Source organism: Pteronotus mesoamericanus, unplaced genomic scaffold, assembly GCF_021234165.1.
Source record: "Pteronotus mesoamericanus isolate MK-2021 breed Mesoamerican mustached bat unplaced genomic scaffold, CSHL_Meso_final contig_657, whole genome shotgun sequence".
Lineage (NCBI taxonomy): Eukaryota > Metazoa > Chordata > Mammalia > Chiroptera > Mormoopidae > Pteronotus > Pteronotus mesoamericanus.
Genome location: NW_026555229.1, coordinates 6,176,557 through 6,188,159, shown reverse-complemented (window position 1 = coordinate 6,188,159; position 11,603 = coordinate 6,176,557). Strand labels below are relative to the sequence as shown.

The window sequence follows — 11,603 nt, the reverse complement described above, 5'->3', positions numbered from 1 at the left end:
AGGCAGAAGTGGGGCACTCTTTGTGGGGGCAGGAGACCAATAAAAAGTTCAGAGATCACTGAACATTAGAAAAAGAAAGAAAGAAATATTAATTGCCAAAATTACTCAAGACAACTCAGGAGAGTTGAGAAGGCCAATAGCTATTGAAGAAACTGGAATTGTTAGAGAATTCTCTCTCCAGCTGCTCTGTGAGGACACAATGAGAAAGTGCCATCTGCATGCAAGCCAAGGAGAGAGCTCTTACGGGAAAATGACCAGGCTGGCACCTTTATCTTGGACTTCCAGCCTCCAGAACTGTGAGAGAATTATCTCTCAAAAAAGACCGTAGGACCTGATACTTCTCATGGTCACCTTTATTTACAGCTTCAAAGAATGAATAATTCCTGCATTGTTTAATCTGCTTTAGGACATAAGGTTAAAAGGTTATCCAATAACTTTATAAAATGAGCAAAATCATAATACCAAAATTTGACAATGCATAAATAAAACTACAAATGCAATTTTTCATATGACTACAGATGTGAAAAAAATAAAATCCTAAGTAAATTACAAAGAAAATCTAATTCTATATTAAGAGGAGACACTCTTGATAAGTTACTATTATTCTAGTAACGGTTGGATACCAAGATATTTATTAATATAATGCATCTAATGAATAAGTCACTATTTATCACGTCTACTTTTTTTTTAATCCCAAAGAGAAAGGAAGGAGGAGAGAGAGAAAATTGATGTGAATTGGAATGGCAATGGAAAGAGACACATCAATCCATTGCCTCCTGCACACAACCCTACAGGGACTGAACACACAGCCCAGGCACGTGCCCTGACCAGGAATCTAACCCACAGCCCTTCAGTCGATGGAACGCTTGAACCAACGCGCCACGCCAACCAGGGCTCACAAGTCTTTAAAATAGGCATGCATCCCACTTTGACGATTCTATCCTAAGAAAAAATAATGGTTATGTACAAAAGTTTCACTACGAGGCCATTCCTTAATGTTGTTGATATCAATGAGAACAAAAAGAGAAATAACCTGTCAGGGTCAGTTAAATATGCTATGCTATACATAGGATATACATGCAAGGAAATACCATGCATCCATAAAAAAAAAAAAGTTGTAGAAAAGTCTTAAGACTGAAAAATACCCATATCCCAAAATGCAATATGACCTCAATGAGGTTAAAAATATTAATATTATTTTATTTTCAGCCATCACATTTTTTCACATTTTCTGTAATTATCATTTATAACTTTTATAATATGGTGATAAAAATGTGAGGCAACAATTTTGTTAAATTTCCATTTCTTGTTTGTGAAGAGGAGTGAAATATCACCAAATAACCTTGGCATTCACTTTAGAAACAGAAAGTACCCATTTATATTTTTCTCGCAGCTGGTTGACCCCGCTTAGGACCCTGCCTGGATCACAGGACGCAGGACTCCCCACTTCTCACCCCGCTGTCCAACTTCACACAGGGTGTCCTCATCCGGGCTACCCCATCGCTGATACTGGATTCGACCCCCTAAACACCACGGCCCCCTGTCACTCTGCTGCTGCAGAACTTTCAGTAGGACTTCCGGGCAAGACGACAGCATAGGTAAACGTGGTACTTGCTTGCTCCCACAATTACATCAAAGGTACAACCGAACGACAAAACAATCATCATTCAAAACCACCTGAAATTTGGCCGAATGGAAGTCCTACAACTAGGGAAAGGAAGAAGTCATGTTGAGACTGGTAGGAGGGGTGGAAGCATGGAATGGGCTAGCCTCACGCTGGTGTGTAGTGGATAAAAATCGCGAGGAATGTCTCAGCTGTGGAAGTGCCCCCTGAGGAGTTAGGGGGCCCCAGCCCCACACTAAGCCCCCCAGCCCAGGACTCCAACGCCAGGAAGAGAAGTCTCCATAACTTCTGGATGGAAAAACCAGGGGGGATTGTTGCTGAGTGTGCTGGTGTGTGTCTGGAGTCCCAGGCAGTTCCTCTTAAAGGGCCCACACACGGACTTAGTCAAACTACTCACTCTAAGCTTCAGGACTGGGCTGGCAGCTTGGTGAGAACCAGGAACATGTGGGGAGGAACTGAATTGTCCGGCATCAGGGTGAGAGCTATAGGGACAGCTTTCTCCCAGACAGAAGTGCTGACAGAAGCCATTGTTCTTTTGATGAGCCCTTCCCCAAAAGAGCTGGCGGACAGGCTCCATATCTGAGACTCCATCAATCTGGCTAGACTTTTTTTGCCCTGCCCTGGTGACTCCCCAAGGCCATGCCCCACCCAAACTGGCTTTTCCAAACTGGCAACCAACCTTGGCTCATGCTTCAGGTTTTCCTAAAATCTCTCAGACAAGCAGCATCTGGCTTCAGTGTACCCTGTACCTCTGGCTACGTAGCCCCAGGCCTGGCACCAGCAGTTGCTGGCCTTGGTTCACAGCTTGGCCTCCTCCAAGCCCAATACAAGTAGCCGCCATCTGCAGATCACTTTGTAGCTCATGCCACATTGCCCCAGGAAGAACACAGGCAATGGCTGAACTTGACCACCTCCCAGTAGGCCCCAGAGCCAGAGCACCCAGCAGATAGCCTTAGACCCTGTCAAAGCACCACCACCCAACCACCTCCACAGGCGACACACTTGAGGAGAAAACCCAGCAGGCACCAGAGCCCAAGTAAAGTAAGTCCTGCTCTGTGGGGCGGGTCCCTGCACAGCTGATCCTCCATGGCGGGTTGGAAGTCTGTGGGTGGTGATCTCAGCCAGTCCTTGCAGCTGAGTAGCCTGGGGGTAAATCCTTCTAATTGATGTGTCAACAGCAGTCAAGGCTTAGCTACAATAGAAGGGTGTACAGAGCCCACACGGGGGTGTACCTCGAGTGCCCAGAGTGGGTGATCCTATTACCACAGGACACTACAGAACACCTACTACATTCTACCAAGCCTGGGAGACGTAGCAGCTCTACCTAATACATAGAAACAAACACGGGGGGCTGCCAAAATGAGGAGACAAAGAAACAGGCCTCAAAAACGGGACAAATTCCAGAAAATACACGTCTATCAATAACTGAATCTAAAAAACAAAATAAACAGCCCTGGCTGGTGCAGCTCAATGGATTGAGTGCTGGCCTGCAAATCAAAGGGGCGCTGGTCCAATGCCCAGTCAGGGCACACGTGTGGGTTGCAGGCCAGGTCCCCAGTAGGGGGCACACAAGATGCAACCACACATTCATGTTTCTCTCCCGCTCTTTCTCCCTCCCTTCTCTTCTCTAAAAATCAATAAAATCTTTTTTAAAAAAACAAAATAAACAAACATGCAGAAAAGAAACAGACTCATAGGTACAGAAAATATTTTGAAAACCAGAGGGGATGGAGGTGGGGGATGGGTGAAAACGTGAAGGGATTAAAAAGTACAAATTGGTTGTTACAGAATAGTCATGGGGATGTAAAGTACAGCATAGGAAATATAGTCAATAATGTTGTAATAACTACATATGCTGTTAGATGGGTGTGAGATTTATCAGGATGATAACTTAGTATTTTCACTGGGATGTACACCTGAAAGTAGTGTTATAATGTACATGAACTGTAATTGATTTTAGAGGGGGAGAGGGGGAGAGAGAGAGAAACATCAATTTATTCCACTTACCTTTGCACATTGGTTGCTTCTCATATGTGCCTTGACCGGGGATCAAGCCCACAACCTTAGCACGTCGGGATGACTCTCTAACCAGCTGAGTTTCCTGGCCAGAGCAGGAATGAAGTTCTGATACCTGCTACAACATGGACGAACCTCAAAAACATTATGCTAAGTGAAATAAGACAGACACAAACACACACAAAATTGTGTGATTCTACTTATGCAAAATAGATATATTCATAGAGATAAAGTAGATTAAAGGTTACCAGGAGCTGAGGAGAGAAGGAAATCAGGAGTTACTGCTTAGTGGTACAGTTTCTGTTTGGGATGATAAAAAGTTTTGGAAGTAGATAGGGTGATGCTGGTACAACTTGTGAGTGTATTTAATGCTACTTAACTGTACACTTAAAATAGTAAATTTTGTTATGTATATTTTAATGTAATAAAACCAATTTGAAAAAACAACTCAACTGAACCCTGGCCAGGTAGCTCAGTTGGTTACAGCGTTGTCCCAATAACACCAAGGCTGTGGGTTCGATCCCTGGTCAGAGCACAGACAAGAAGCAACCAATGACTGCGTGAAGAACTGGAACAAAAAATTGCTATTTTTTCCTCTCTCTCTCTCTCCCTTACTCTCTCTAAAGTCAATAATTTTTTTTTTAAAAATCACATAGCTAGAAAGTGGTCAAGCTAGGATTTTGAACCCATACCTATCTCACTCTAGGGCCCCCGCGCTTGCCTTTAGGGCTTCCCTGCCTCAGGAAAGAGCAGCCAAACATGAATCAGGACGTTTGCATTCTTGCCATCACTGTCTACAATGACTAACCTATCTGGTGATTTTGATTTTGCATGGAATGTCCCAAACCTGACTCCTAACCCAGATATCATCTGCTTCTGGTGTACTATGGAACCAGCGGCGGGGCGGGGGGGGGGGGGGGCGGGGGGGGCAGTGGCCCTCCCCTTACTTTGCCTCTCCCACAGAGGTTTGCCCTGAAGTTAAGTCAGCCCTTAAGGAAGCCTCCACTCCCCCTTCCTTTCCCCATTCTACAAAAGAGCTCAGGCCTGGCTGCGCTCCAGGATAAACTCCCACAAGGCAAGAGATAACACTAAGTCAAGGTGAAGATCGCGGCAGCCCTTAAAAAGGCCGCCTTGCACCTCAGAGTGGCTGTGGCATTTCCTCTCCTGAGCTGTCCGTCTTGCCTGCCGGTGCCAGGCCACCATGTGGGAGCTCTGGGCTCTCTTGCTCCTTACCCTAGCCTATTTTTTTTGGCCCAAGGCAAAGCACCCTGGTGGCAAGTACCCCAAGAGCCTCCCATCCCTGCCCGTGGTGGGTAGCCTCCCATTCCTCCCCAGAAATGGCCATGAGCACATTAACCTCTTCAAGCTGCAGGAAAAATACGGCCCTATCTATTCTTTTCAAGTGGGTAGCAAGACTACAGTGATGGTCGGACACCACCAGCTAGCCAAGGAGGTGCTCATCAAGAGGGGCAAGGAATTCTCCGGGCGGCCCCAAACGGTAAGCAGGGCCCAGTGTCTCTCCTCTCTCACCACCCCCTGGGGTTGTTCAGTTCTGGGGCCAAGATCATGCCTGGGATGACCCTGCCGGCTCTGACAGCCTGTAATTCCTCCTAAAAACAGACCAGCAGGGCAATGGGTGGGGAGCGACCCCTCAAGCCTCCACGTAGCTTCTAACCTAGGCAGCAAGAATTAAAGGAAGACCTGCTTTGCAGGGCTGCCCAGAAGGGAGAGTGGGGTGGGAGCAGTGGCCTGAGGGGGTCAGGGAGCCTCACTCCCGTAGTCTCACCCTTGAACTGGATAGCGACCTCTCCAAGCCTAAGATTTCCCTAATTAACAGACAGCACGGTAAAGATCTTAGCCCAGTGCCCAGCACAGTAAGTGCTCAATAAATCGCTTTATGCATGTTACTCTTCATGTGAAAAATGGAGACAGTGATTATCGTTCTCTATGGGAAGGTACAAGGGAGTAGCCTGGTCTGGGAGCGCTGGGGTTGCTGTTTCTCCAGAGCCGACCCAGCTGCTCCGGTTCACAGTGGGCTGACCCCCCCCAGAGCCCTGCTGAGGCCCCATCCCCGGGTCCTGCTGCCGGGCTCTCCTCTGAACACCCTAGGCAGGGCTCCCAAGCCACTCATCTTTGATCAGGCCAGGCTTGCTGCCCAGCGACCTCCTTCCCAACTCTGCTGAGCTCTTCTCTCCAGTGCAAAGGGGAAGAAGGACGCTAGTCAGTTGGGGTCTGCGAGTCAGGGGAGAGAAGATGGGAGGCGTTGGAGGCTTATGCTCTTTGGGGTGCCTCTGAGACAAGCTGGCTTGACCCCGTGTTCAGACTGGGTGTATGAGGCATCTGCGCTCTTCTGGTGTGGCCCTGAGGTGGGCACACAGCCTTGCCATGGAAGGGAAGGGTGCATGAAAAGGAGGTGAGCTGCTGTGCCTTTAGCACCTCGCAGGGGCCCCAGGAAAAGGCAGAGGTCTGAGTGGTCCTCCATCTCTACAACCCCATGTACCCCGCCCCCTGCCCCCAGGACAAGCCCAATTCAGAGAGCTCATCCCCTTCACAGCTGCCCTCCCCAACCAGAAACTGATGAGAAGAGAGGCCCAGGGTCACCCTATCATTGGACAGAACCCCAGAACCCCTGCATTCTAATTGAGTGTCCCTTCTTCCTCCTCCTCCTCACTCTGTCTCTGATGGAACTGGGAGTTAGAGGGGCTTAGGCCCTGGACTACCAAGGCCTCAAAGTCGCGGCGGAGAGACGCAGCGATGCCCTGCAGCATGGTTCCCCTGGGTCTGGGCAGTGGGTGCAGGAGGTCTGGGGCAAGGGCAGGTGGATGGTGTCTGATTCCTACAGCCTTTCCTGCTTTCCAAAGATGACTCTAGATCTCCTGTCCAACAAGCAAAAGGGCGTTGCCTTTGCCGACTACGGTGAAGCCTGGCAGCTGCATCGGAAGCTGGTGCAGGCCGCCTTTGCCTTGTTCAAGCATGGTGACCACAAGCTAGAGAAGATCAGTAAGTGCCCTGCAGGTCCCTGGGGCTTTGGAGGGAGAGGAGGGCTGGGGAGGGGAGAAGATGCGGGGAAGGCTCAATCTAGCATTTTCTTGGCTACTGCTGCCATCTAGTGGCCATCTGCTATCTGTCCCTGACAAAGATGGAACCAGTAGACATGGGGTAAGGGTGCTGCTTAATTCCCCGGCCTCATGTCCCTCTCTCCCCACAGTATGTCAGGAAGCCGGTTCACTTTGTGACTTCCTGGACACCCAAAATGGACAGGCCATAGATTTGTCCTTGCCTCTCTTCGTGAAGGTGACCAACATAGTCTGCTTTTTCTGCTTCAACATCTCCTTCAAGAATGGACATCCTACACTGAAGACCATGCAGAAATGCAATGAAGGCATCATGGATTCTCTGAGCAATAACAATATTGCAGACATATTCCCTGCATTGAGGGTAAGGATGAGACCCCACCTTCAGGTCCCAGCAGACCCCAGCTCTATCCCCAGTTCTTCTTTTTTCTCACTGCCTGGCCACCTCAGACACATTGCCCTGTACCATCTCTGACTTAAAACTTTGCTGCTTGTCTACATAAGTAGGTTTAGCTTTTCAGTCATGCATGTTATACTCATAATTAATGGCTCTCATTTATGTACTAATTGCCACGTGCCGGTATGGAGCACTCCACATGCTTTAATCATGGCATTCCCCCTTGGAGGTGGGTTTTATTATCCCCAGACAGATGGGAATACAGGCTTTGAGGAGTTAAGAAACTTGCCCAAGGCTTCAGACTCAAGTCTTTCTTACTCTGCAAGGCTGGGCAGAAAAACAGTTTACTAAGTAAACATCAGCGCTTAATGTTTGACTGGAGAGGGAGGGGGAAGAGGAGACCACTCCTTCCTCCCCCTTGTTTGGAGTTGTCCTGGTTGTCACTGACAGTCCCCTTCAATGTTCCCATCTTGCCTTCCAATTTGGCTGAAGGTTGGTGTTGGAGTGGGAACTCTCCAGAGACACAAGGCCAGGATCTACCCCCTGGGAGGGATTCCGGTAGCTGGAGAAGCAAAACACAAGAGGGGTGCATTTACCATTTCTTTCTACTTTCCAGATTTTCCCCAATAAAACCATAAAGACGATGAGGGACTGTATAAAACTGCGAAATGATGTGCTAGCTGAAATCTACGAAAAATATAAGGTAGGTGATGGAGCAGAAGAGATTATGAGTTAGGTTGAAAGTGTCCTAACCCTGGCTGGTGTGGCTCAGTGGATTGAGCGCCAGCCTGTGAACCAAAGGACTGTCGGTTGGATTCCCAGTTAGGGCACATGCCTGGGCTGCGGGCCAGGTCCCCGCAGGGGGGATGCGTGAGAGGCAACCACACATTTATGTTTCTCTCCCTCTCTTTCTCCTTTCTTTCCTCTCTCTAAAAATAAATAGATAACATCTTTTAAAAAAGAAGAAAGAAAGAAAGTGTCCTGAGAGCAGGGTTTAAGGTCCATTCTGAACACTGTAGGATCTCCAGCAGGTAGCAGAGAGTCTGGCACAGTTAGGTGCTTGATAAAAACTGACTTAACGAACAAATAGGGATGAGGAAGTGAGGAATTGAAGAGGATCCTAGAAGGGACCCATCCACCGCCCCCCAAATTTAAAGAGGACCTAGAGCTGCCTCACTTCCACAAGCTCATAGGTCCTGACTAGACTCACTCCACCCGCTCACTTGCAAGCGGAAGAAGCCTTTGCATCTCCAAATTAGGATGAAAGTATGGTAGAGTGTTGGAGATGGGTCTCCTTCCTTATCACCGTTTCCCAACCTTACCCAACCAGGGGAACTTCAGCAGCGACTCTGCTACAAACTTGATGGATGTACTGATTCAAGCCAAGATGAATTCGGTCAATAATAACGCTGGTTCCGACGAGGAGTCCAAGCTGTTTTCAGATCAACACATTCTTGCTACCATAGGGGACATCTTTGGGGCCGGGGTGGAGACCACCACCTCTGTGATGAAGTGGACGGTAGCCTTCCTGCTGCATAACCCTCAGGTAGGCTTCTCCCTACCCGTCTTCCCAGCCACTCTTGACCTCAGCCAGGTTCAAGTCTGGCCCGGGAGAGGGAGCGAGACAGTGCCCCCAGGTTTTTCCTGCAGGACTACTAGCCTCTCTGTCCTTACCTGGGGGCGGAGAGGCCTCATCTTCTGCAAGGAAAATCTAGGCTGTAGAGCCACCACCAGGTAGGGGCTGAGCCAGCTCTTCAAAGTGTGACCACAGAGTTCTCCTAAGCCCACGCTTCTCCTGGACTTGAAGCACCCTGGTCACATCCACCCTTCTCTGGCCCCCAGGTGCTAAAGAAGATCCAGAAGGAGATTGACCAGAATGTAGGTTTCAGCCGCACACCAACTATCAGTGACCGGAACCACCTCCTTCTGCTGGAGGCCACCATCCGCGAGGTGCTTCGCATTCGCCCTGTGGCCCCTATGTTCATCCCCCACAAGGCTATCACTGACTCCAGGTGTGCCTTCCCCCCCGGGGATACCCGGCCCTAAGATGCATTCGAGGCTGATTGCCGTCCCGCCTGGCCCCTCCTCTGCTCCCCCAGCCCCACTCCTTCCTGGTCCACCCATAGCCCACCATTGATAGTCAATGACCCGAGAGATTAATGGATCCACAACCCACGGACCCCCAGTGACTAACCCGCAGAGCCGCCTGACCTCCCTCAGGAGCTGCCGGCTGTCCTGGAGACATGTGGTCTGGGATGAAAGGCTGGTGCCCTGCGCTCCCACTCAGCCACGACACACGCTGCACAGCTCCCCAGGCAACCCCACATGCCCTGACAGACGTGGATATCCACATGTAGAAGCGTTGCTACATAGGCGCCTGTCAGGAACAGAGCACCGGGGGACAGCTGGGCTCACACTAAATCTGGCGGGAGATGAGGGGCGGTTGCAGGGGAGTAAAGGGCTCCTTTGCCCCGCAGGGAGGGCTGTGCGGACTAGGGCTGAGCAGGTGGGGGAGGACAATATGCCAGACCCCCTTTTCCTCTCCCTCTCCGGGACAGCATCGGCGAGTTTGCCATTGACAAGGGCACAAATGTGATCATCAATCTGTGGGCGCTGCATCACGATGAGAAGGAATGGTGCCAACCCCACCAGTTCCTGCCCGGTGAGTCTGTGTTCCGGCCCACTCCCAGGCCACAGGGCCAGCCCGGTCTCTGCGCTCCGCCACACCAGCCCCCTTTCCCCTTTGCCTAGCCGGCAACTAGGACACCCTCCGCTCCAACTACATGCGCTCTATGACACCCCCATCATACTCGAGGCGTATCTGAACTCTTCACAGCTGTGCTTCCTACTTTCCCTTCCACCAACTGCAAATCTCCTCTAAGAAGCCCTCTAGGCATATGTCCCCCAAGAAGTTGGCCCCCTCTCTCCTTGGACAGTGGGTGGCATTTTCATCTGAACATTTCATTGCCTCTATGTGATTAAGGGCTACCTGAAAGTAGGGCTGTGTCTCCCACAGGCTGAGTCCCCTAAGGAAGGCTGTGCACCTCCCAGACTGGGGCTCCTCGGGCCAGGCAGAGGCACCCCTCTACTCACTCCTGTCCCGGCCCCTGCCTGACACCTGCCCCATGTCCACAGAGCGCTTCCTGGACCCCACGGGGAGCCAGCTCATCTCGCCGTCGTTAAGCTACATACCTTTCGGAGCAGGACCTCGCTCCTGTGTAGGGGAGAACTTGGCCCGCCAGACACTCTTCCTCTTCCTGTCCTGGATGCTGCAGAGGTTTGACCTGGAAGTCTCAGAGGACGAGCAGCTGCCCTCCCTGGAGGGTATCCCCAGCATGGTCTTAATGATCAACCCTTACAAAGTGAAGATTAAGGTGCGCCAGGCCTGGAAGGAAGCCCAAGGGGAGGGCAGCACCTAGGAGCCGTGCTTAGCACTGCATCGTGTGGCCCCACAGCACAGAACCAGAGGTGGTGCCCCACCCTTCTCTGCCCTTCCTCCCTCCTCCTGGCCCACTCTGCCTTCTTCTCCACCCTGCAGCCCTGACGGTGATGTGCGTAAACTACAGTTTTTCTTAAGAAGGTCCCCGGCCCTGGCCAACGTGGCTCAGTTGGTTGGAACGTTGTCCCATAAACCGAAAGGTCGCTGGTTCTATTCCTGGTGAGGGCACATGCCTGGGTTGCAGTCTCGATCCCCAATCACAGCACATGTGGGAGCCAACAGATGGATGTTTCTCTCTCATCTCTATCACCAATGAAAAAATGTCCTCAGATGAGGATTTAAAAAAAAAAAGAGGAAGGTCCCTGAATTTAATAATTATATTTGTTAATATCATTGCATTATCCTTCTTTTAAAAAGGGGGAAAGGGGTCCCTGAGAAGCTCATGCATTTAATTTGTTCACTCATTCTTTCAATAAACATCTCATTAAGCACCTCCTAGTGCCACTCGCTGTCCCTGGGCACTCAAGCTCCCTGGTTCCCTGAGGCTTACACTTCTGAGCGCCTACAAATAAGCAAGCAGTTCAGAGACTCATAAGTACTTTGAAGTCAATTATACCAGGTGATGGTGATTTTGAATGGCAGAAGTGGGGGAGAGTGGCCACAATCAGCAAGGGGTTGGGGCAGGTACAGAAGACCTGGGGGAAAGCGTCCCCTTACTGAGGGGGCACAGGTTAGACGTCCTCAAGGTGGGAGAGGTTGGTGTGGCCGGAGCGGAGTGGAGCAGAGTAAACGGAAGGGAGGTGGTCCCTAATGAGGTCGGATTGGAGACAGGGGCCGGGCCCTGGGGAGCCTTTGAAATTAGCAGAAAAGAATGTAGGATTTTATCTGAAGTGTGCTAGTAGGGTTTAAACACGTAAGTGGAAAGGTCTGGTTTATATTTTTAAAAGGTCAGCCTCGTTGTTGAGTGGAGATTGGTCTGCAGAGGGGGACCGGCTGAGCAGGAGACAGCTGCAGAGACTTCGGGAAGTGGGGGGATCGAGTTCATATTTTGAT

The 11,603-nt window shown here is 50.2% G+C and overlaps 1 protein-coding gene across 1 annotated transcript; it reads left to right on the top strand.

Moving 5' to 3' along the window:
• Positions 1-4,841: 4,841 nt before the first annotated feature.
• On the top strand, positions 4,842-10,590 carry LOC129077302 (steroid 17-alpha-hydroxylase/17,20 lyase). Its single transcript, XM_054581744.1, has 8 exons — positions 4,842-5,138; positions 6,502-6,640; positions 6,849-7,078; positions 7,728-7,814; positions 8,442-8,657; positions 8,954-9,123; positions 9,670-9,773; positions 10,247-10,590. The coding sequence occupies exons 1-8, from the start codon at positions 4,842-4,844 to the stop codon at positions 10,528-10,530; spliced, it is 1,527 nt and encodes a 508-aa protein (XP_054437719.1). The 3' UTR covers positions 10,531-10,590.
• Positions 10,591-11,603: the final 1,013 nt, after the last annotated feature.

Coding starts and splice junctions, on each gene's coding strand:
- LOC129077302 (XM_054581744.1), top strand. CDS start 4,842: ATGTGGGAGCTCTGGGCTCTCTTGCTCCTTACCCTAGCCTATTTTTTT. Junction 6,641..6,848: donor CCACAAGCTAGAGAAGATCA/GTAAGTGCCCTG, acceptor CTCTCCCCACAG/TATGTCAGGAAGCCGGTTCA. Junction 7,079..7,727: donor ACATATTCCCTGCATTGAGG/GTAAGGATGAGA, acceptor TCTACTTTCCAG/ATTTTCCCCAATAAAACCAT.